The sequence below is a fragment of the Sebastes fasciatus genome, chromosome 13 (assembly GCF_043250625.1).
Source record: "Sebastes fasciatus isolate fSebFas1 chromosome 13, fSebFas1.pri, whole genome shotgun sequence".
NCBI classification, from domain to species: Eukaryota; Metazoa; Chordata; class Actinopteri; order Perciformes; family Sebastidae; genus Sebastes; species Sebastes fasciatus.
In genome coordinates, this window is record NC_133807.1 from 1,166,710 (window position 1) to 1,190,836 (window position 24,127).

Consider the following 24,127-nt stretch of genomic DNA (forward strand, 5'->3'; position numbering starts at 1 on the left):
ATTCAAAAGTCAAAATACTCTCTGAGTTCATTTAAGATGATGTTTCCTCCAAAAGTCTCTTTTCTTTACTTGATTTCTCTTCTAAAGTGGTCATTTTGTTTGTCTTGTGTTAAACGACAGAACCATGCTGAAGATTGTTACAACAAGTCGGCCTCATTAACCCTCTGATACCCACTATAGACCCGTTTCACTCTTTTTTAGGGGGGTTCAGGGGGTCTTTAGGGGGGTCCAAGAGGTCTTTAGGAGGGTCCAGGGGGTCTTTAGGGGGGTCCAGGGGGTCTTTAGGGGGGTACAGGGGGTCTTTAGGGGGGTCCAGGAGGTCTTTAGGGGGGTCCAGGAGGTCTTTAGGGAGTCTTTAGGGGGGTACAGGGGGGCTTTAGGGGGGTCCAGGAGGTCTTTAGGGGGTCCAGGGGGTCTTTAGGGGGTCCAGGGGGTCTTTAGGGGGATCCAGGGGGTCTTTAGGGGGATCCAGGGGATCTTTAGGTGGAGATAGCAGATCAACAGTAGATGTCACATAGAAGTGGTGTACATCATCTGAAAGCTGGAACCTTGAGATTAAATTGAGATGCACTGTGTGTCAAGTTGTTCTAGTTATTAATAAGAAATAAAACATAATTAATTAATTAATTAATTAATTAATTAATTTTAAAATAAATTGTGGAAGTGTATAAGGGTTTAGAACATTATGATAGAACATTGTGATGTCATCTCCATGCTCTATTATGTCTCATAAGTTGTTTCTGGGTTGAAACCATTTGTTCCACAGATTTGGTGCTAAATTTAACCATTTTTTACCACTGGAGAATTGATCAAAATGACCAATAATCCCTCCAAAATACCACATTAAGACACCAAGACCTTGAGGAACACCATAGAAAGAGTCATGCTGTGATTTGGGATCAAAAACCTTTGACATTCGGAGATTTCTGCATTTTTCGGTGATTGGATGGCGAGCACTTGTGTTGTGTGCTCAGAAACCCCCTTATTGTTAATCTAGCTAGCCAAGCCATCCATCCTCTGAATGCTCTAGGTCTCTAGTCTGATCCATCCATCCTCTGAATGCTCTAGGTCTCTAGTCTGATCCATCCATCCTCTGAATGCTCTAGGTCTCTAGTTTGATCCATCCATCCTCTGAATGCTCTAGGTCTCTAGTTTGATCTATCCATCCTCTGAATGCTCTAGGTCTCTAGTCTGATCCATCAATCCTCTGAATGCTCTAGGTCTCTAGTCTGATCCATCCATCCTCTGAATGCTCTAGGTCTCTAGTCCGATCCATCCATCCTCTGAATGCTCTAGATCTCTAGTCTGATCCATCCATCCTCTGAATGCTCTAGGTCTCTAGTTTGTGGCTGTAAAGTTTCATGAGGCTGTGATTATCCTAGAGGTCACCACAGGTCATTTTATACAGGGAGGTCAATGAAATGTCTCCTATGGGGACTAACATCATCACACATGAACACAGTTGGGCTCATTGGATCCACCAGAGTCTCAGCTTTACAGTGAGACCCAATTGATGGAATTCAAGACTGTTTAGGGACCCCAGTATGCAGAAATATTAAAACACATCATTTTAGAATAGGAGACAACAACACACTTATACTGCATGTGATTATCATAAAGTGGGCATGTCTGTAAAGGGGAGACCAATTGGTACCCATAGAACCCATTTACATTCACATATCTGGAGGTCAGAGGTCAAGGGACCCCTTTGAAAATGGCAATGCCAGTTTTTCCTCAACAAGATTTAGTCAAACTTTGGAGTGTTATATAACCTCCTTCATGACATGGTTGGTACCGATGGATTCATCATTCATTCATGGTTTTCTAGTTTCATATGATATCTGTAGCTTCACTCTTGGCCTAAAACTGAAACTGTTGGAGCCCCTGAAAGACAGTAAAGTTGCTCGGGGTCGCCCAGCAGGGCCAGTAGATTTCAGGGGATCTATTAGCAGAAATGGAATATATTATTCATACCTATGTATTCATTACTGTATAATCACCTGAAACTAAGACTGGTTGTGTTTCCGTTACCTTAGAATGAGCCTCCAGAGGGAGCAGGTCCTCTTCACAGAGTCCTCCATGTTTCTACAGGAGCCCAGAACGGACAAACCGACCTCTGGCTTTAGAGAGAGACTTTAACGTTTTTATGTTACGTGAAGGTCACCGTAGTTCTCCGACACGCTGGTGAAACTGCGTTAACGTGAGCTACAGAGTAAACCATGGTAACGCCAGCCGCCGTCTGACTTCCGTTACTCCTAAAGTAGTGTTATTATGGTATGGATGACCTCTGAGCGAGGCCGACGCTGTTACCACGGTTTTGTACTTGGCGGCTCATGTTACCACAGTCCGGTCTGTGCTGCAGTGCCATCTGGTGGACAGAAGGAGGAAACTCTCTCATTGATCAAACCTCACCTTACATACACAATATATATATACTGTATCTCAGTGATTTGTTTGTTTATTTGTTTATTTGATTGTTTTTGCTTCAACTTGTCTGCTGCATAGTGCTTAGACTGTCTGCTTCTTGGCAGAAGTAGTGCAAGAGCTTGGTTGTTCATGTGTGTTTGGCGCTACTGTGTTTTACTTTACACCCGGTAGCCTGGAGCTAATTTCGCCGGTAAAGGGGCTCACCTGTATGGGACTGTCGGGTCTCCCCTGTGCTTACTGTGGCTGGATTCCCTGATCTGGCACACGCCTGGTCGAAGCTGTCTGCTGCCTATCCTGCCTGCTTTCCTGGGTTCCAAGTGATCCTGTGGTTCACAGCACAGTGTGTGGTCTCGCCCACTGGCTAACCAGCTAACCTGCTAACCGGCTGCACGTCTCAGCGGCGTGTTTTGGTCTCCTCGCCCGGGTGTAGCCTGCAGCGCTACGGCTACAGCCAACACACTCAACCGCTCCACCTCTACCTGGCTGGCTTCGTAGCCTCATCATCATCATCATCTGGATTACAAAACTGTTGGATTATAGTGTTCTACAACTCTCCACTCCATCATGTTGGGCATCAAACTCCTCATCTGGATCGCTCTGTGTTTCACCGTCACAAGCGCCACCCTGCCGCTGAAATACTCTGCAACGGAGCTGCTGTCTCTCCGATCCCACTACACGATCCCTCCAGCTCTGCTTTCACATCGGGACATCCTCAAACGACCCAGATACGTGCATCGTGGATCAAGACGGAACTTTCAGTCCACCAAGCACTACAACAACAACAACAACAACACAAGCATTCCCTCCTTCTGGTCCACTAAGCCCCGCCCCCCTCGCACTGCCACCCGTCCTGTCAATCATAGTGTGTTGTCCCCCCTGCACAAAGCAGCCACCTATGCACCACTTGTCTGTTTAAAACTGGCTCTTTTTAACATTAGATCCCTCACTAGCAAGGGTTTGCTGATTAATGAATTTATTATGGACAACAAACTGGACTTCTTATGCCTCACTGAGACCTGGCAACAGCTAGATGATTTCTCCCAGCTCAATGAAGCTGTCCCACCTGGCTTTAATTACACCAGCAAACCCCGTGCTTCAGGGAGGGGGGGCGGTCTTGCTGTACTTTATCGTGACAGCATTAAAGTCTGTACAGTCACCGTCCCCCCTCATTCCACCTTTGAATGCTTAGCCATACAACTCACAGGCTCCACACCCATCATCATTATCACCATCTACAGACCCCCAAAGCCCTCTGCCCTCTTTATCACTGAACTGTCAGCATTATTAACCTCTGTGTGTGCCATGTCCCCTACTGTCATCCTTCTAGGAGACTTCAACATCCACATTGACAATTCTTCTGGTTTTACTAATGATTTCACCTCACTCCTTGAATGTCTAGATATCACCCAATATGTCAATTTCCCAACCCATAACAAAGGACACATACTTGATCTAATCTGCTGCACTGGTATCACCCCTCATAACCTCGCTAATGCTGACCTCCCCATCTCTGACCACAAAGTCATCCTGTTTGAAATCTACGCCCCCCTATCCAAAATAAAAGAGCAACGGACCATCTCCTTCAGAAACATCAAGCATATCAACCCCACAGATCTCATCACCCTTATTAACTCCTCCTCCAGTCCTCCCCCATCCTCCTCCCCTGCTGAACTGGTGAATCACTACAACAACTGTCTCTCCTCTTCCCTGGATACCCTGGCTCCCGTGAAAACCCGCACAGTCTCCTTCACCCACACCGCTCCCTGGTACACCCCTGACCTCCGCCATCTCAAAACCACCGGCCGTCAACTAGAGCGGTTATACAAAAAGACTGGACTTTCAGTGCACATCCAACTCTACACAGAACACCTCCACCGTTACAAGAACGCTCTCTCCACCGCCAAATCCTCCTACTACTCCAACCTCATCAGTACCGGTCAAGGTAACACCAGAACCCTCTTCTCAACAGTAAACCACCTTCTTCAGCCTCCGAGAACCCTCCCCCAAAATACCTCCACTGATCACTGCACTGCCTTTCTGGAATTCTTTGAAAACAAAATCAACACCATCCATCAACAGCTGGCCTCATCCTGCACCTCCCCATGTGACCCACCCTGGATGTCAACCTCCTGCCAACCACTCATCAGCACCCTCTCTAACTTCACACCCACAACGGAATTAACCATCACTGAGCTCATTCATAAAGCCAAACCCACCACCTGTCAGCTCGATCCCCTCCCCACCATCCTCGTCAAAGCCTGTCTGCCCTCCATCTCCCCCATGATCACAAGAATCATTAACTCCTCCCTCACCACTGGTATTGTACCCCCCACCCTCAAAACTGCTGCAATTACACCAACCCTCAAAAAACCCGGTGCTGATCTGAACAACTACAGGCCCATCTCCAACCTCACCTTCATCTCCAAAACCCTTGAGAGAGTGGTCGCCGCCCAACTTCAGTCCCACCTCAACTCAAACAACCTCCATGAACCCTTCCAATCTGGTTTCCGCCCCAAACACAGTACTGAAACAGCTCTGGTCAAAATCACCAACGACCTCCTCCGTGCAGCTGACTCTGGACTGCTCACCATCCTCATCCTCCTCGACCTCACTGCTGCCTTTGACACCATCTCCCACCCACTACTCATCACACGTCTGACTGATATTGGTATCACCGGTGTTGCACTCACATGGTTCTCCTCATACCTCACCGACAGACTACAATTTGTGAAACTGGGTAATCACAGGTCAAGGTGCTCCGCTGTTTCACTGGGTGTCCCCCAGGGGTCAGTATTGGGTCCACTCCTGTTTATCATTTACCTCCTTCCCCTTGGCACTATCCTCCGTCATCACAATGTCCGATTCCACTGCTATGCCGATGACACACAGGTCTACATTTCAACTGCACCCACTGCAGCCCTGCCACCCGCCTCCCTCACCACCTGCCTTCAACACATCAGGAGCTGGATGAGCAGGAACTTTTTAAAACTCAACAGCCATAAAACTGAGGCCCTGCTCATCGGCTCCAAGAACAACATCTCCAAAACTCAACACACCACTGCTCAAAACATCACCATTGATGGTTTCCCAGTACCGTTCTCCACCCATGTCAAGAGTCTTGGGGTCACCCTGGACAGCACACTCTCTTTTTCATCTCACATAAAAAACATCACCCGGACTGCCTTCTTCCACCTCCGCAACATCTCTAGACTCCGTCCATCACTATCCCACTCCAGCACTGAAATCCTGGTTCACGCTTTTGTTACATCCCGGATCGACTATTGCAACGCTGTCCTCTCTGGCATTCCCATCAAACTACTCAACAGACTCCAAATCATTCAGAACTCTGCCGCCCGGATCATCACCCGCACCAAATCCTCCGACCACATCACCCCCATCCTCATCCAGCTGCACTGGCTCCCTGTTAAATCCCGGATCGACTACAAAAACCTTCTGCTCACCTACAAAGCCCTCCATAACCTCGCCCCCACCTACCTCACAGACCTCCTCCAGGAGTACACTCCCTCCCGTTCCCTCCGTTCATCATCAGCCGGACTTCTGACCACCCCCACCTCACGCCTCAGCACCATGGGAGCCAGGGCATTCAGCTGCTCTGCTCCCAGGTTATGGAACTCACTCCCCCCACACATCCGGCAGTCTGACAATATCACATCTTTCAAATCCCTCCTGAAAACCCACCTGTTTAAACTGGCCTACTCTCTCTAGAACTCATCATCACCCATCCTATGTGTTTGTACAAATATGTCTCTGTCATGTCCTGTTGTTTTTATATTGTTTTTTATCTGTCTATGTTTTAACAGATTTTTGTAAGGTGTCCTTGGGTGTCCAGAAAGGCGCCACTAAATAAAATGTATTATTATTATATATACTGTATCTGTTTACCATTGACGGAGCATTTTGGCAAATTTTTCTTGGGCGCTACCCACATAATCAGCTGTGCTGCTCATCCCACAAATGCATGATCCTTACAAGTTGGACATCATTGCGAAGGTAAATAAACAGGCTTTTCAACCATGTAAAATACAATGACCATTAGCATTGTAACAACAGAGAAATAATCCACCAAACACAAGTTTCCAAACTTTGTTTTTCCAGTTTATTAATAAGAAAAGCATCTGCAGATGGACTCACAAGCACAGCCACCTGAGTGGGCTGTGGCAAGTGAGCCCCGAACACAGGAGTAGTCAGTATTTATACATACTAATACAAAACACACAGATAAGTGCAAAGAAGAGAAAGATAGAAAGTGAATCATTACGTCAGCACAGAACAGACAACAGAGCATCACAAGACATAACAAGTACTTCAGCCCTCTGTTGTTTACAGTCACAGAAGATAAAACTGTCGGGTCACTGTTTTAATGCTTATGGTGACAAGGTCTGCTAGATGTTGCTCTCGAAGGCATAGCCATCGGTGTGTGAATGAGTATTTAGATTAGATCCTGATGGGCAAAGTTGGCACCTTAGCAGCCTCTGCTATCAGTGTGTGAATGTGTGTGTGAATGGGTGAATACTGATATGTAGTGTAAAGAGCTTTGAGTGGTCGGAAGACTAGAAAAGCGCTATATAAATACAAGTCCATTTACCCTTTTAGATGTGAGGCCCTGAGATTCTCTGAAGGTACATGGTTAATTTGGCACTCTCAGATATGAAAATTTCCATTACAGGGCAAAGCCAAAATATATGTGAATGGTCTACATTTATGGCCCACATCTTCTCCAGCATGGTTGTGCTACAGACAAGTATTTGTTTGTAATTCGGGGTGTTATAAAAAATCTAATTACATTCTTCCAACAGTGTTTCAAGAGTGCCTGGGATAAAATTTCTGTCATAGGCTATCCATCGCAGTAATCTGAGCTCCTTCTCTAATCCATATTTCCGTAGCAGTTTAAACCAAAATTCTAATGTAAATGGAGTGATAGTATCTACCTGATCAAGAAAATCCTTTGCTACATCTCTGTCCCCAATGAGACTCTGAATTTCTCTTCCTTGTACACATCTCTCTAAACTTTTCCATTTTGCTTCATAATCCTTAGCTCACCAATAAATTATTGGTCTAATTTGTGCTGCATGGAAATATTCCCTAAAGTTTGGCAACGCCATACCCCCTTTATGTTTCCCAATCTGTAATGTCTCAAATCGGACTCTTGGCCTTTGGCCATTCCATATAAATCTTGAAATAACTTTATCTCAGGTTCTAAATTGTTAGGAATTTCAATTGGTAGTGACTGAAATAAGTAGAGGAGTTGTGGAAGTATATTCATTTTGATGGTATCTATTCGTGAACTGAGGTCCAGTGGGAGGACAGCCCACCTCTCAATATCATTCCTAATGTCCTGATCCACTTTGATATAGTTGGCTTTATATAATTGATCAATTCCTATCAGGTAAGTAATTTTTTTAGAACTCAAATTCAAGTTATATTTATGTCGTATAGTTTTGGATGGGTAATAATTAATTGTTAAAATCTGTGTTTTTGCTAAATTCAACCTGTATCCAGAGTATAAGCCGAATATCTCAAGTTGATTGGTTGATATAAGGAGGCATGTGTCAGGGTCCTCTAAATAACACATCACATCATCCGCAAAGAGCCCAATGAAGTGTTCTTCATTTCCAACCTTTATCCCTTTAAGGTCTTTATTCTGCCTAACTGCTTGTGCAAGGGGTTCAATAAAAATTGCGAATAAAGTTGGGGAAAGACAACATCCTTGCCTGGTGGACCGTTCTAATATTATACTATCGTCAGACTGCCATTTATTTTGATCCTTGCCGTCGGATTTTGGTAAAGTGTTTTTATACATTGAATGGCCTTATCATTTAATCCAAATTTCTCAAGTACCTGATACAGAAATGCCCAGTTTACACTGTCAAATGCCTTTTCTGCATCAAGACTTATTAAGGCTGCACTAATATTTTTGTCTTTGACATGTTCAATGATGTGTAGGGTTCTTCTTATGTTATCTTGGGTTTGGCGCCCTTTAATAAAGCCTGTCTGATCTTCATCTATAATGTCATTCATGAAATGTTCATATCTTTTTGCAATAATTGAGGTGTAAAGTTTATAATCTATGTTTAATACTGATATGGGTCTGTAACCAGAGCAGGTCTCGCTGTTCTTCCCCTTAGGAATAACTGATATAACAGCTTCCTTCCAGCATGGTGGGAGTTCACCATGTTCAAGTGTATAATTGAAAGAAGACTGGAGTAGTGGTATAAGTTATTCACTGAATGTTTTATATCACTCAGTTGGTACACCGTCAATGCCAGGAGACTTATTTGTTTTTAGTCTGCTCATTGCTTTCTTGATTTCTGTTCTTGTAATGGGTGAAGTCAAAAGGTCATTCTGATCTTTCCCAATTGATGGTAAGTCCAGTGTCTCTAGAAAAGCTCTCATTTGGTCAATGTTAGCAGACGGAGGCTGGCTATACAAACTCTCATAGTAGTTTCTAAAGATAGTTTCAATCTCTTTTGGTTCATAGGCTTTGATCTAATTTGTGAGTGTATCCCTTATCTTATGAATTGACCTATCCGCCTGTTGTTTTTTCAGTCTTTTTGCTAACAATCTGGTCGCTCTAGGACCCCCCTCATGTTTTAGATGGCATTGGATTGTTTTAGAAATCTTGTTCTCTTTTCTATCTCTGTGGTTAATAATTTATCTATATTATCCCTGATCTCTTCAATTTTTGGTAGTAGTGTGGAGTCTCGTGTAAATGTATGTTATTGTTCAATTTCAAGCAGTTTTTCCTTTTCCTTCTTATAAGCTTCTTCTCTAGCTTTTTTGATAGATGCTGTCTTGGCAATAAGCTTCCCTCTCATGACTGCTTTAAGAGCGTTCCAGAGCGGGGTTAACCTCTCCATTATCACTTTCATTTTTATATGTTATAATCTCTTATTTGATCTCCTCGACGATTGATTTATTATTTAATAATCCCACATTTAACCTCCATAATGTTTTTTTCTCCTGCGATTTTAATTTTACTTTGAGATAAACTGAACAGTGATCTGATACGTCCGCTCCTTCAATTTCACATTCACTTACTCTGTATAGGTCTTTTTTACTCATAAAAAAATAATCAATTCTAGCATAGCTTTTGTTAGGTGCTGAAAAATGTGTATAGTTCCTTTTAGAGGGGTGCAGTTCTCTCCAGATATCCACTATACCAAATTCTTTAAATATTGTCTTGATCATTTTTGTAACATGGTTGGCATTTTTCTTATTGTTTGTTGTATCCAGCTTCCTATTCATCACGATATTAAAGTCACCCCCACAAATTAATATTCCTTCCATTTCCAAAATAATGTTATCAAAGAGGTTTTTAAAGAGATGTTTTTCACTGTTTGGTGGAGCATAAACATTGACCAATGTCACTTCTTTGTTTTCCAGTTTTCCTTTCACAATAATATATCTGCCCTCCTTATCACTAATTTCTTTAGTACATTCAAATTTCACAGAGTTAGGATTGAGAATGGCTACGCCTCTTCTACAACCATGTTGGAATGAACTATAGAATGTATTTGTATAGCCAAACCTCTTAAGCTTCTCATTTTCCTGCCTAGACAAATGTGTCTCCTGTAAATATATAATCTGTGCTTTGTCTTTCCTTCATTTGGTCATTATTTTCCGACATTTAACTTGATTATTCAGACCATTCACATTCAACGACAATATCTTAATATTATGCTCTATCATTTCTATTTATGGAGTCATGTTGCAATCCAAACCCAAACATAAAAAAAATGTATGAACTATTGAACGTCAACTGAACACAGAACTTTGTGACTTCAAAAGCAAAGGATGTACTCTGCCATCCTTTAACTTCCCTGTTGGTGGGAGGAGGGTAACATGTCTCATTACTGAGGGGAAATACCCACAAACTGGTATTCCACGTATACTAGAAGTGTCCAACATTCAGCGCATACAACACTCCCGCCATCGGTTTCACTAACTTATTAGATAAAGTCTCAAGTTGTTAAATATGTGGCCCAGAGTTGGCGTTTTTTTCGAGTAATATGGACCATAACAAAAAGACAGAAAGAAAAAATGACAACTAGTTGTTATCTTTATCATTGTAACTGAAATTATTAAGAGGCACAATCTTAAAATGTCTATTGTAATAATAAGGGCTGTAGAGCATTTCAAGCTGAAAAATAATGTTCTAAAAAAAAAAGTCGTAATAAATTAAATGATACCTTTATCTCAATATGTGCCTCTTCCAGACCAAATGTATTCAGACTCTGTCATGTAGGAATCTTGGTTCAATTCTGACATGTTTATAATTGTTTGGACCACACTTATCTCTTTAGCCGGTTATCTCTTCTCCCGTTGTTCATCCTCACCGTCACCGTGACCTTGATTCCACGTTGATTCAGATCCCGGGCTGCCTCTTCTGCATTATCGTAGATCCGCAGTCTGGAGTCCCAGTGCCCTCGTATCTTCGTGTAGGGCGTCTGGTACCGGATCCCCTTCTCCTTCAGTACTGCTTTAATTGGCCCATATGCCTTGCGTCTTTCCATGATGTCCGTTGAGTAGTCGTTGTCAAAGTAAAGTCGTTTGCCTTCAAGTTGAATTCTCTGCTGCCAGGCTTTCTTAAGGACCAGTTCTTTAATATGAAACTGAAACTGTAGAAAGTTGACTATTATTGATCTTGGAGTGGCGGTCGCTGCTGGCTTCGGGACCAGCGCCCTGTGTGCCCGCTGGATCTGGAGATCCGCTCCCTCAGGTAGTGTGAGGTGACTAAAAAAGTATACTTATTTTTAAATCAACATTATCTGCTTTCATTTAAAAAAAAAAAAAAAAAAGCCCTCAAGCGTTTTTTTCTGTAGACAGAATTCCTTAATTTATTAAGATGAGGCTTTTATTCTGAAATATGTGCCGGACAGTGTTGTAGAACATGCAGTGACTTGTAGAGCTCCATGAATGAATATAGTAAAGGGTTCTAATTGTAGATTACTATTATTTACAAATTACCACACCTTTCTTAACCTTTCTCTGTCTAAAATAAATATGAATGATATTTATAATACAATGAAATGGTCATTATGAAAGGCAAACTCTATGTAGAAAGAAAGAGCTGACAGCAGCAGCTGAAACGCAGCTGGTGTGAACACCCGATGCGTCAATGACGCAGCCGCCACGCGCTCCTGACTTCCCTGTGTGGACGAAGCTTAAGAGTGAATATCTTTCTCCCCTATAAGGGGTCTCTGGCCCCAAAATGTTTGAGAAGCCCTGGTCTACTTGTTTTCATCTGTATCTGTCTAGAGTACGTCATAGATTATTGTGAATTTGACATAAAGCACACACACAAAGACCAGAAGGAGGCGAGAGGCTCCGTTTTCTCTTCTTTTAATAACACATTCATATCTATGCTCTGTTTTGTTTACAAGGAGTTTAAAACAAGTGTTGATGAGGACTAAAGGAATCAGGCAGGCAGAGGGTGAAAGTCCATATACTGTAAAGACCAGCGGCGCCATCTGGTGGAAGGAGGAAGACTCCACCCTCCTCACGCTGCGTGGAGGTCTTCATTATTATCAGTTTTGGGGCTGAGCCCAGATCTGATCAGTCTAGTTGATACGAGGCCTCCCTCCTTCCACCTGCAGCTACACAGTCAGCTAAACAACAGGTCCTTTTACTCATCAGAAGTGAAAACAGATCATGGATCAGTGTGGAAGGTCCTCGCAGGGCGCTCTAACTCATGTCGGCTTTTCACAGAGAGAAAGAAAATAAATGCACCCAAACACAAGAGATACAATCTGCTGTCATAAAAAGAGAGTCAACCAAAAGAAAACAAGAAGAATATTTTGAAGTTAAAAAGTGTAAGTTTAACGTAATGAACAAAATGCAAATTGGGTAAAAAGAAATCTCATTTATGTATGTTGTTTTTTTAAAGAAGAACGTTTTTGTCTCCCCCTTTCAGATTATTGTCCCATTTCATAATCCTGAAAAAAAGAAAAACAACTAAGAATGGAGAAAAAAAAGAAAATTATCTTTGGAAGAAGTAAAAGTATTTTTTCCTTTAATAGACTACCCACTACAGTATATGGAGATGCCGCTACCCAGTTATTCATTTACCTAGATTTATTTATTTCGAGCAACTTTTTTTTATATATTTTTTTTTATGTGTCCTTTTTCCAAAACAAAAAATTACCATTTACCTATTTTTTCCCAAGAGGTAGATCAACAAAACAATTACATGGTTACAGGTGTCGTGCCCCTTGATTCAGGAGGTGAAATCACAGGGAAAGGAGGGTGTGGGGGAGAGGGGGCAGTAGGGCCAAGCTGAAGGAGGATTGTGGGTAATTTTAGCGGTCGGAGGATGAAACAAACTGTTGGCCTCGTTACGATTGGGCCCAACGTGGACCAATCAGGTCACTAAATGTTGAACCCGTCCCCGCTGCCCACACCACCCCCCCGACAATGTGTCCATATTGGGTTTTTTTGTCGTTTTTTTGTCTTATTTACTCATTTATTTTTACAGTCCACGCTGGAGAGGGACAATTTCAAAAACCAAAAAATAAATTAAAGAAGAGTGAAGTGTGACTGTAACAGAGACCGTCTGCATGTCTGTCCCACTGACTGTTTGTAATAAAAGAAAAGAAACAATCTTCTAGCTGAGTTTGCTTGTTTTTGAGGTAGCGTTCCTAGTTATGTGTCAAGAGGTTTGTTTGTTTCGTCTCGATGGCGTCTTCCTCTCCGTTTTGTCTCAGAGTCGTCTCTACTCGGCGCCCGTCTCTACTCGGGGACGTACCAAAGTAGAGGAGGAGTTTGCGTTGCTTCATTGCAAACTGTCCTCGCAAAAGAGCTTGTCTGTCTGTTCTTCACCGTGTGTCATGGCTGAGCTACGTGTTGTGAGGTTGACAAAGCAAAACTGTGCTCCGCTGCCACAAACAAGAAGCTGGGCGACACAGTTTACACACAACTCTGAACTTCCAAGCTTCATGTCTTTAAGTAAAAGGACACCAGTGAGTTTTTAGTCCATTTACAGGATATCATTTACATTAGTGCTGACCATTCCCCAAACATTTAGGGGCTTATTTCACTACACTATGCCAGTCAGGCTGCAGATGTTTTAATCTGCTCGTAATGTGAGAGGAGTCACCCATGAGGTGAGCCCACAAAGGAATATTCCCCACAACTCTACGGAGCATTTTAGCATCTTTCAGCTCATTGTTTTGGCGTTCCGGCCCACGGCTCTTAACATCCCTTTCAGCAACAGGAGGCAGCTGTTCCCAGTAAAAAGCTCTAAAAGCCCAGCGTACACCACCGCATGTTTAGTGAAGATCAATACCAGAGATAGAAGGAGAATACATGAGATTTGTCAGGTGGACAGACACACAAATGAATGCTAATGTTGCTCTGATTGCTAACACCTTTACGATATGAAAAGCTGATATGTCAGTGTTGTGTTTACAGCTAGAGACCAAAAAAAGTATCACAGGTTTGAAGTTTCTTGAATTAGGAACGTTTTCGTTAGAACAGAACTCTTCTTGTTTTTTATGAAAGCTCCACATGGTACCTTTAATTGTGAATTTGTTATGTAATCTACACTGAAGTATAAGATCAACTAAAGGTCCTGACACACCAAGCCGACAGTCAGCCGGCGGACAGTTTGAGCCCGTCGGTGAGCGTCTGTCTAGTTTTTGAGGTGTGTCCCTCACCGTCGACTCTAGTCTGCCCGTGTTGGAGGATTTCCGGCCGATTCAGCAGGTTGAATCAGCTGCGGCGCCCGTCGGTCAGAGAAATCAATCTGATTGGCTGTTCAGCTTAAAGCATCAGAAGAGAAACGGAAGCGAGGAAAGCAAGCCAACGAGTAAAGTCACACAGAAGACTCTTCTCATTGTTCATCCCATCTGATCATTCCAACACACAGATGTTTCCACAGAGACATGAACATCTGGAATGAAGGTCAGTGGTGAATGAGAGTGGTGTGAAAATGGTTCATGTACGTATCATAACAACGGCTTGTATAGCTGCCGTCCTCACTCTTCCTGCTTCTCTTTTAGAATGATGAATACAGACTACCACCACCTGCTGGTGAGGAGAGTTATTTCATAGAACGTACATGCTAACTGGCCGTCGGCTGTAGTCTCTGCGGTGCGTTCAAATGCAACTTGTCAACCAAAACAAAGGAGAAGTGAGTCGGCCTTCATCGCCGCTAGTTCTGTGATGTCTGCTTGGTGTGTCTGGGCCTAAAGACAGGTTTTTGGAGAGGGGGTGCCCTGCGGGAGTCCTAACAGCACTTTTATGCCCGGGGCCCCCTAACAGGGGGATCCGGCCATGTTCACTGTGAAGCATCATCCAGCTCCAGCAGGTCCGGACATATTATAGTGAAATGAGTATGTTTTGACATATATATATATTTTAGTAAATGGTCAACAGTAATGTTACATAGCGTATGTATAGTAAATGGGATAAAACATGCACTGGTGGTCCTTAAAACAGTCTTGGAATAAGCTTGATACAACAAAATCAAGTAAGTTTGATGCTTAAATTTTAGTGTGTGGCAACTCTAGTGATTTTTTTTACACTGTGTGGCACCTCACACTGTCCCAGCTCAATATATCACTCAACTCAACCAGAGGAAACCGAATAATCCTTCTGTCCCAGTCAGGACAGGCTGAGGTTAGTGTGAGCCGGAGCGGTAGGTAGCACGGTGTGGTGGAGACACAACAACCCTAAAATGTCTCGTCTCTACTGTCTCTACTGTACATAGAAAATCAAGATGAAAAGAGGTCAGTTCCAAGACCAGATATCACACTTTGATGTGATGTCTTCACTCTGAAATACTACTCCAGGTGTTTTAAGACCTTTTCAATATTTCAGGTGATTTGCTCAAAATGGCTCCATACTGCATTGTGGACTGAGCCCCTCGCTGTGTTTGGCACAGTTACCGTCGTGTACTGAGCTACGTGTTAGTAGTTTGTCGTGTTTAGTAGCTGTTCTGTTAGATTTGTGAATAAAAAAAAATAAAAGAACGTGATCAATTTCAACTATTTTCATTTTTTTCCATAAAAAGAAAAAAGGTGGTTAAAGTAAAAAAAAAAGAAGGTCTTGAACAGAAGTGAGCAAAACGAACACGATGGAGACCAGCGCGAGAGAGGGCGAGGGACCCTGACGCTCCGGCCCGCTCCAAAAATGAAATGACTTTTTTTGTTTTTTGAATAAAAGTAAATCAAAACATCTCACTCTTCTCCCGGAGTACAGAAGGGCAACAGAGGGGGAACAATAAGAAAGGAGAGGTCAGTTGTTGATGGGGGGTTGGACACCTCATCCCAGACATCTGACCACCTCCTCCCATCCTTCCTTCTCCTCTTCCCTTCACTCTCCACCTGTTTCTTTAAAGAAGTGAATCAGGTGTTACGGGAGCTTCTCGGTCCTTTTCATATAGTTTGACGTTGTCGACATATTTCATCAATTAGTGCAACAGTACGTCCCCAGATGTCACGTCCAAATAAAGCTTGCTGTATTGTCAACACTAAAATAAAACAAAGAAAATAAATTAATCCTAAGCGATCCCAAATGGCTGCAGGCTGAATGATGAATCCTAAATAGCGTGTCTTGGTGGTTGTGAACAGAGCTCTATGGTTCAGAAAGAGGTGGGAATTTTGAAGTTACCACCTCTGGACAAAAATGGAAGCATAGACACGGTAGAATAGACTTTTCCCTGTTGGATGGTGAGCCGGCGGGGGGGCCGATGAAGATTGAAGACCTTATATAAAGATTAGGAGTTATCTGGCAGTGTCCTTCGGTGACGTGGCGCAATCTTTTCTCTCTCAACGGCTTTTCCCATTTTATGCTTTTTTCTCCAAAAATACAAAAAGGTATGGTGATCACCTTATTTTAACATCTTATGTACAGGTCGGAATCTATTACTCGGCTGTGTTCATGTCGTCTTAAACTCTCTCGCTTTGCTTTTTTCTGCTCCCATTTTGTTTCAAAGGTTCTTGGATCTCTCTCTCCTCGGTCGGTTGGAACACAGACGGAGGGCCATAGGTTCTCGTCCTACTTTTTTCTGCTTTTTTTTCACCCAACCACATCCCCTGACAGAAATGAACATTTAAAACCAGTGAACACACAACAGCATTCGCTTTCACACACACCAAGCACACATGTAGCCAACAGGGAGCATCTGAGGTGTCGTGGTCAGTGCACAGGTAATAAATATTCACATTCAGAGAAGTCAGAGCTAGTTCAGGTGTGTGTGTGTGTGTGTGTGTGTGCAGCTTTGCTGTAGATGGACCACTGCTGCTCTGATCTGACAACTTCCAAACCAGGTGAGAAAGGTAAAGAAATTAGCCTCTCTCTCTCATGTCTTCTTTGTGGGTGGCAATCTTAACCTCTTGAACACTTAAAGCCCTCTTTATGTAATGTTTGGCGCTTCGTGATGATGTCATCACAATAAGGCAGGAGAGGGAGGTCCTTCAGGGCACAGGGCGGGTCGGTAGCCACGGGAACGGCCAGGTGACATGATGCGACCTGAGGGACAATCATTAGCGTCACCCACTCTGATGTCCCAATGGCGTGTTCGGCCACCATGTGCACTTTAGGACCCGCCTCTCGAGTTAACACCGCTCCCCATTGGCCAATATTTCAGACAGTCACACTTCAGGAAGACAGAGAGCATGTTTCCTCACCTAAAAAAAGGCAAAATGTCACTCCGTGTCCTCCGTAGAGCAGCAGTTTATCCCTCCCTGCTTTGAAAAAACACGCAGCCACCTCGTCATCCTGAGCTCATTCAACCATCATCACTCACACACACAAAAAAACAGAAAAAAATAACCAAAGCAACAAGACAATACCTAAAAAAAAATACTTCTTTCTTTAAAAAAATAAAAAATATTCAGGACTATCAGCTCTTTCTTTTTTTTCTTCTCATATAAAACACCAGCAAGCAAAAAAAAAAAAAAAAGTTAGGAATACTGAGGTAACTTTACCCTGAGGTAGGTTTTTTCTTTTTCATTTCTTCTCTAATCTGTTCTAATCTTGGCGAGAGCGTCCAGGCGTAGACCCCGCCCCTCATTATCATACGCAGGCGGGGTCTGGAGGCTCCACCCACAGGCCTTTGGCAGATTGGGAGAGAGAACGAGGAAGCCGCCCCCCTTCTGTCTGATTTTACCTTCTCTAAGCTCAAGGCGAGGAGCTTTGGAAGACTGGGCTTTGGTTCCCACGCTCAGCTGAGACTAGTCTTAAACCTTCTCTTATATTAATACAAGCACCAGAGACTAGTCTTAAACCTTCTCTTATATTAATACAAGCACCAGAGACCAGTCTTAAACCTTCTCTTATATTAATACAAGCACCAGAGACCAGTCTTAAACCTCTTATATTAATACAAGCACCAGAGACCAGTCTTAAACCCCTTATATTAATACAAGCACCAGAGACCAGTCTTAAACCTCTTATATTAATACAAGCACCAGAGACTAGTCTTAAACCTTCTCTTATATTAATACAAGCACCAGAGACCAGTCTTAAATGTTCTTCTGGAGGTCATGTTAATGCGGGGATGCTCCTCAGAGGAGAGACCCCCTCCCTGTCTCAGACTCAGCGCTGGGAGAAGACAATGAGCAGAACATCTCAGACACACCTCGTCTGTCTGTCATTGCAGAACTTATCATCACACCGATGAAGCAAAACCTCACACCTGACTCGCTGCCTTCAATACATTCACCGGAGGGGCCGGGCTAACTCACATATCATATATATATAATATATATAAAATATGCCGTTTAAGGCGCGGGCCGCTAGCCAGCTAGCATAGCTGCCGGCTGTTTTTATGAAGTTGTTTTAGAACGGTTTCACATGAGTGAGCTGAGCCGCTGCAATAGAACTGCAGGACCAGCCGCGACCTCCGCTGCCCTTACTGTCTCTTGCTGCGCCTTCCGCCACACGGTTAAACGTGGAAGGGGCTCGGTGCCTCCCCAGCCCCCGGCCTCCTTGTAGGCTACATTATGCTACGACGAGGGACTGGGAGATATACAGAAGACTCCTTTATAAAAAAGGCAAGGCGGCCAGACGCAGCATTTCTTAACATTTACATGAAGATTATATATTTACAACCTCATATTTTCTCCTTTTTTTTCCTTCTAAACTCTCCGCTATTCGGAGAGGTCTTTAAAGAGCAGTGTTAACATCTGCGGCCCCTCTTCTACACTTTCATTGGCTAGGGGGTTATGGCTGGGTGGGGCTAATGCCAGACCCTTGACCTTTGCCCCCTGTGCCGCTGCAGCGGTTTCCCTGCTCCCTCTCCCGGCTCTGCCTCACTGCATTCTATCAATAATAGCTCTGAATAAAACATTTCTATACATATATCTCTATGTTTAAAAAACCACCCTTAAAATATAGGACTGAGTGCAGATGGGGGGAGAGGTCTGTAGGGGACGACGGAGGGACAGACGGGCCCCTGCTAGTGTGTCTCTGCAGTACATGTGGACCCATGTGGACAGGTGTAAACAGCAGCAGGAAGGCTCCATCCTACCAGGAGAGTCATGGACTGTTTAAACCTGTCTGATCCAGGATCTGTTGAAGCCCTACCCAGGCACACTAGGAGGACAACCCCCCCCCCTTCATCCACCCCTCCTTTCCTTCATCCCTCCATCCTCAATCAGTCTCTCTTCTGGCCTGGCATCTGGTTTCTGTTCTCAAGTTTTGTTTTATCTTAATCCTCTTTTTTTATTCATTTCATCTTTTTGATTTGATTCCTCTTCTCTCTGAACGCCGATCTTTCTCTCTGGCTGTCGGGCGTACTCCCTCCCTCTTTATATCTCTCCCTGTCTATCGCTGGGTCCGTGTATCGCTCTCCTGTATCCGTCCGTCTATCCGTCTGTCTATCCGTCCGTGCGTGTGTCTGTCTGTCAGTCCGTCAGGCGGGGGGGGGGGCCCCACGGCATGTGAGGAGGGTGCAGGACCCTCACTTCCTGCGCGGCTGGTGGTCCTGAGTCAGTCCCTGCGTCGGGCTGCCCATCTCTGTGAAGCCTTGGAGGTTAGCGCCGGAGCCGGAGCCCGTACCCGTGCCCGGGCCCGAGCCCGAGCCCGAGCCCGAGCCCGAGCCCGAGCCCGAGCCCGTGCCCGTGCCAGTGCCCGTACCCGTACCCGTGCTCGTGCCCATCCCGCCTTTCTGTGGTTGTTTGACCTGGGTCAGGATGTCCCGGATCTTCCTCTGAGCCAACTGGAGGACAGAGGACAACGGTTTATAAATGGTAAATTTACACTACATGTCAGCATTCACCCATTCTCACACACATTCATACACTGATGTCAGAGGCTGCCATGCAAGGAGCCAACCTGCCCATCAGGATCTGATCTAAATACTCATTCACACACTGATGGTTCAGCCTTCAGGAGACATTTGGGAGTAAGTATCTTGCTCAAAGACACTTTGACATGTGAGTAGAGGAGCCGGGGATCGAACCGCCGACCTTCCGATTGTAGACGACCCGCTCTAACTCTGAACCACAGCTGCACAAATTTGTGGCAAATTGAATGCAACACTAGTTCGGATCTGTGAGTAAAAACACACCTTTGGGTTGTGTCTAAAACGTAATCCACAAATTGCAAAATCTGATCTGAGATATGCAAAACTCTCGCGAGACTCGCTGCCCGATGACCTATCCTAACCTGAACTATTCAAGATCAATACCTAACCTTAACCAATTGCGGGTTCCCTTCTAGACAGACAGACAAAGATGCTGACTAGCATAGTAGTGGAGAATTTAGCAGCTAAAGAGCCAGATCTTGTTCTCAGGAGGTGGTGAAGACCAAACCAGAGCTAAAAAGAGAGTGATAACTGGTCTTGCATTTATCAGGTGGCCAGAAATAGGACTCAGAATGACTGTTAATGTTGCTCTGTGTCTGCTGGATGTGTAAATAAGCAACTATGCTAACAGTAACAAGGTGATAATATGTCAGCCGTGTGTTTACAGCGTGTTACAAGAGGCCAAAGAAATTAATTAATGCAAGTTTAAGTTGGAGAAAATGTCAAAAATAAGTGAGGTTGATGGGAAGATATAGCTGAGTATCATCTGCATAAAAACGCAACGATGCTGTATGCCTACTAATTCAACGTATCCTCATACAACGGTTCGTATGAAGTTAATCCTCATTTTTCGCGTGTTCTCCTACGAATGTCCAGCAACACGTGTCAATTTCCACTCATTACATGCATACAGTAATAAATAAACTAAACGTCCGTCTTCACAGGAAACAGCTTGGTTAGGTTTAGGCAAAAAAAATACTAAGTTAGGCTTAACAAAAGACAGTGGTTTGGGTTGAAATAACTCCAGAAGTTACGTGACAAATAAATCAACTTTGACTTGTGGTGACACACGAGGTACGAACATCAGTCTCCTGTTTTTTGACTCACCATCCACCCCGAGCTAACGTTAGCTAGCCGAGCTAGTCACTGTCACCAGCATCATTTAGCCTTTTAGCACACTGACAGTGAATATTCACGTATGGTGTGAACCTCAGATCTCAGTGTGAAGGCCTCGGTTAACCCGCTACACAACAGCTTTTCATAATTTTCCCGTTTCCATATGTGCAATTCTTTACCCCAGAAGGGGGCGCGGCCTTGGCGATGATGCAACGCCAGTCTGATGTATAGGAGATGAATATGTGTGAAAATATTTATGAAACTTTAGTTACATCCTTCAGTTGACTAATGCCAGGATCTGACTACACAATATTTTTGACGGCTACGATGGTCCCTATGTCAGATTAGACGATCGAGAGCCATACATTTTTGTCGTGACTTGGCCGCGACACATGACGGACTACACGTCGGCCCCCTGTTCCAACAATACACACTCTCCCAGCACCGCCGTCGGGCTTACCGGGGCTCAAGCCCGGGCGCGCAACAGCATGCTCCATGCGCAAAGACCCAACGGCGGTGGTGTTTTTTACTGCAACACAGCCTAGATTGAATATCCTACCGCGACATCCGGCAGCAGTTGAAGGTCCGATGACATCATTCTGCATAATAAGTAGCCATGTGCTTCTGTTTACAGCTGAGTGCGTCTGTGCTCAGCCGGTCAGATTCATGGCCGTGACGCAACACGTCGTGGAAAGAAACAAAAAAAATCAGACATGCTAGACTTTCTGTCGGGACGTCGTGAGGCTACGACGGCTGTGTCGGGCTATAATCGGGCTGATGTCGTGTAGTCTGAACGGGACATAAGTGATGTGTCCAAGGACCCCCTTGGAAAAGAGATTTTAAATGTCATAGGGACCATCCTGGCTAAATGAAGGTGAAATAAGAGGGCAACAGGGTAGTAGGAGTACCTGGCTGGCGTAGAAATGTCCGTTGATCTTGACAATGACCTGATCATTTTCATCAGGTGTCTGCTCCCTGGGGACCACCACCTCAGCTGCTGTCAGGTTCTGCAGCTCATTCACCTGGTGACACACGTGTTGGTTACTTTAAGAGGAAACAACAACAACCTGACGGCAGAATTCAGTAGTGTACGGTTCAGGCAGCTTACCGTCTTGCCTCCCTTGCCAATGACCCTTCCTGCAGCAGCGGCGGCCATCTTGATGTGAGTCTCCAGTTTGACCTCCTCCTTCGGTCCAAAGAAGTTCTCCTCCTTCAGTTTGCCATAGATTCTGCCCTGGGCCTGCAGGAGGAGTTTTATATTGTCATATTATAACAGCAGTTTGTTACGCCCACAGAGATACCATCCATAAATGGGATGAATATTAATCAGCTGGCTACCTTGAACTGAGCCTCGGGGGGTCCTGTCACAACCACCATCCTCATCTTAGAGTCTGGACCTTCAGCTGGGGCGATCTGGAGGAGAGGAGAGGACAGACGCATCACTAGTGGGGAGGCACAATGACGTCAGGGCTTCTTAATATTACTGTGCTTTCCATAATAATGATAGACTAATAAAAGAATTAGAAGTCCTATATCAATGATTATGGATGAACTAAGCCAACTTAACACCACATCTAGTTGATTACTAGAGACCTGATACCTAATGTTGTATTTACATCTTTACTGCCTTATTGTTGATTTATTCTAGTGTTTCTTTAAGTCTGGCCCACACTAACAGATGTTTCAGATCTTACCAGATGTGTAAAATGTGAGAGAGCTCACACATAACATGTTGTGTTAAATTGAACAGTTTAGTTCCTATAGTGTGGAGAGAAACAGCAACACCACACACTAACACATTCACTCATCGACAACAAGAGTCCCACGAAAAAAAACTAAATCTCACTAAATCTCTTGCGATCAAACGTGACTAAACAAACATGGAGGACGACGGGCAGGAAGAATTAGCCATGTTGGTTTTTAATTTGTACTGAAAACTACCGATGGATGAAGTCATGGAGACACGTTAAATAAACACTAATCAACTAGTTGCTCCTCCGTCTCTGAGCTCCATCTTACTACTACTCTATGCTTCCCGTTTAGCATTAGCTCATGCGTTAGTCGCCGTCGCCATGACTAGAGTGACCATATTTTCAAACCCCCAAACCGGGACCCTTAAATGTAACGCACTTTCATGCTTGTGCACGTGCACGCGCTAATATGCACGCGCCATAGGCGTTTTCATCAGGATGGCTAACTTGGTGCACCTGTGGTGCATTTGATCAAGGAGTGGGATCAGAGAGAAGGCATTGCCATCAGTGTATGAATGTGTGTGTGAATGGGTGAATACTAACATGTAGTGTAAAGAGCTTTGAGTGGTCGGAAGACTAGAAAAGCGCTATATAAAATGCAAGTCCATTTAAATGTAACCAGCGGATCTGTTGAGTGCGTGCGTAATTGTTGCTTAACAGCGTGCAACATCACTCTCTCTAGAGACTGCAGCGGTGTGCTGTACTGCCTCTCTGATCTCATGCGGACAAATGAATTATGAGTGGAACATGATAAACGTCTATGTTAGTATAATATTGTTATTTTAATTGTGGTGAAAACCGGGACATTTGAGTGTTTTACAGATATTTGTCGGGACTCGGGACACGTCAGCTTGAAATCAGGACTGTCCCGGACAAACTGGTACGTCTGGTCACCGTAGCCATGAGGGCGGTGGTCGTCCTTCCTTCTTCAGTCAGCTTGGTTCTCTATTGGCTATCGTTGTTTCCCACGTGACCGCGTCATCGGCTGTCCTCGGGGTTCCCCACACACAACAGGACATCCCATCATAGTAAATATAGAGGTGAACAGACCTTGATGGAGGCGCCAGCGAAGCGGCTCAGCTGTTTGATGTGCTGTCCTTTCTTCCCTATGATGGCTCCCACTGCCTGAGCTGGGATGTAAACATGGACCGTCTCCTGCTCTGGAGTCTGAACACACACAAAGCAAACAATCATTCCATAAATCTATTATGGATGGGATATATATTGTTATTGGGACTGAGGTCAGTATTCCCCTCCAGTCAACAGTGTTTAGCTTCTTGTTCCTTCACCGTGATGTTTGAGCTATCTACTGACTGTGCTCACCTTAAATCACAGATTAACACCTGGATCTATGACATCACACACAGTTTGAAGCCAATCATGGTCCAGTATGCAACTTATACAAGTATAATGTGAAAACCTGGAAGCTCCAGGTCACAAACACTGAGAATAGTTTGAGACATCTTGTTAAACTACTGTTAACTACCAGTTAAACTTCTGAAATAACAGTATTTGCATATTCATAGATTCTGGATTGTTTTTTCAATGAGGGAGGAGGAGT

The 24,127-nt window shown here is 44.1% G+C and overlaps 1 protein-coding gene across 1 annotated transcript in view; it reads right to left on the reverse strand.

Annotated features, from left to right (window-relative positions):
- Positions 1-11,780: 11,780 nt before the first annotated feature.
- The window catches only part of igf2bp1 (insulin-like growth factor 2 mRNA binding protein 1), an 83,548-nt gene continuing 71,201 nt past the window's right edge, over positions 11,781-24,127 (reverse strand). The window contains exons 11-15 of the mRNA XM_074654953.1: positions 23,617-23,733; positions 22,154-22,228; positions 21,924-22,055; positions 21,724-21,837; positions 11,781-19,612 (exon numbers count right to left, since the gene is read on the reverse strand). Of these exons, the coding sequence (XP_074511054.1) occupies positions 19,355-19,612; positions 21,724-21,837; positions 21,924-22,055; positions 22,154-22,228; positions 23,617-23,733 (696 nt within the window). The 3' untranslated portion in view covers positions 11,781-19,354. The remainder of the gene's footprint in view (positions 19,613-21,723; positions 21,838-21,923; positions 22,056-22,153; positions 22,229-23,616; positions 23,734-24,127) is intronic.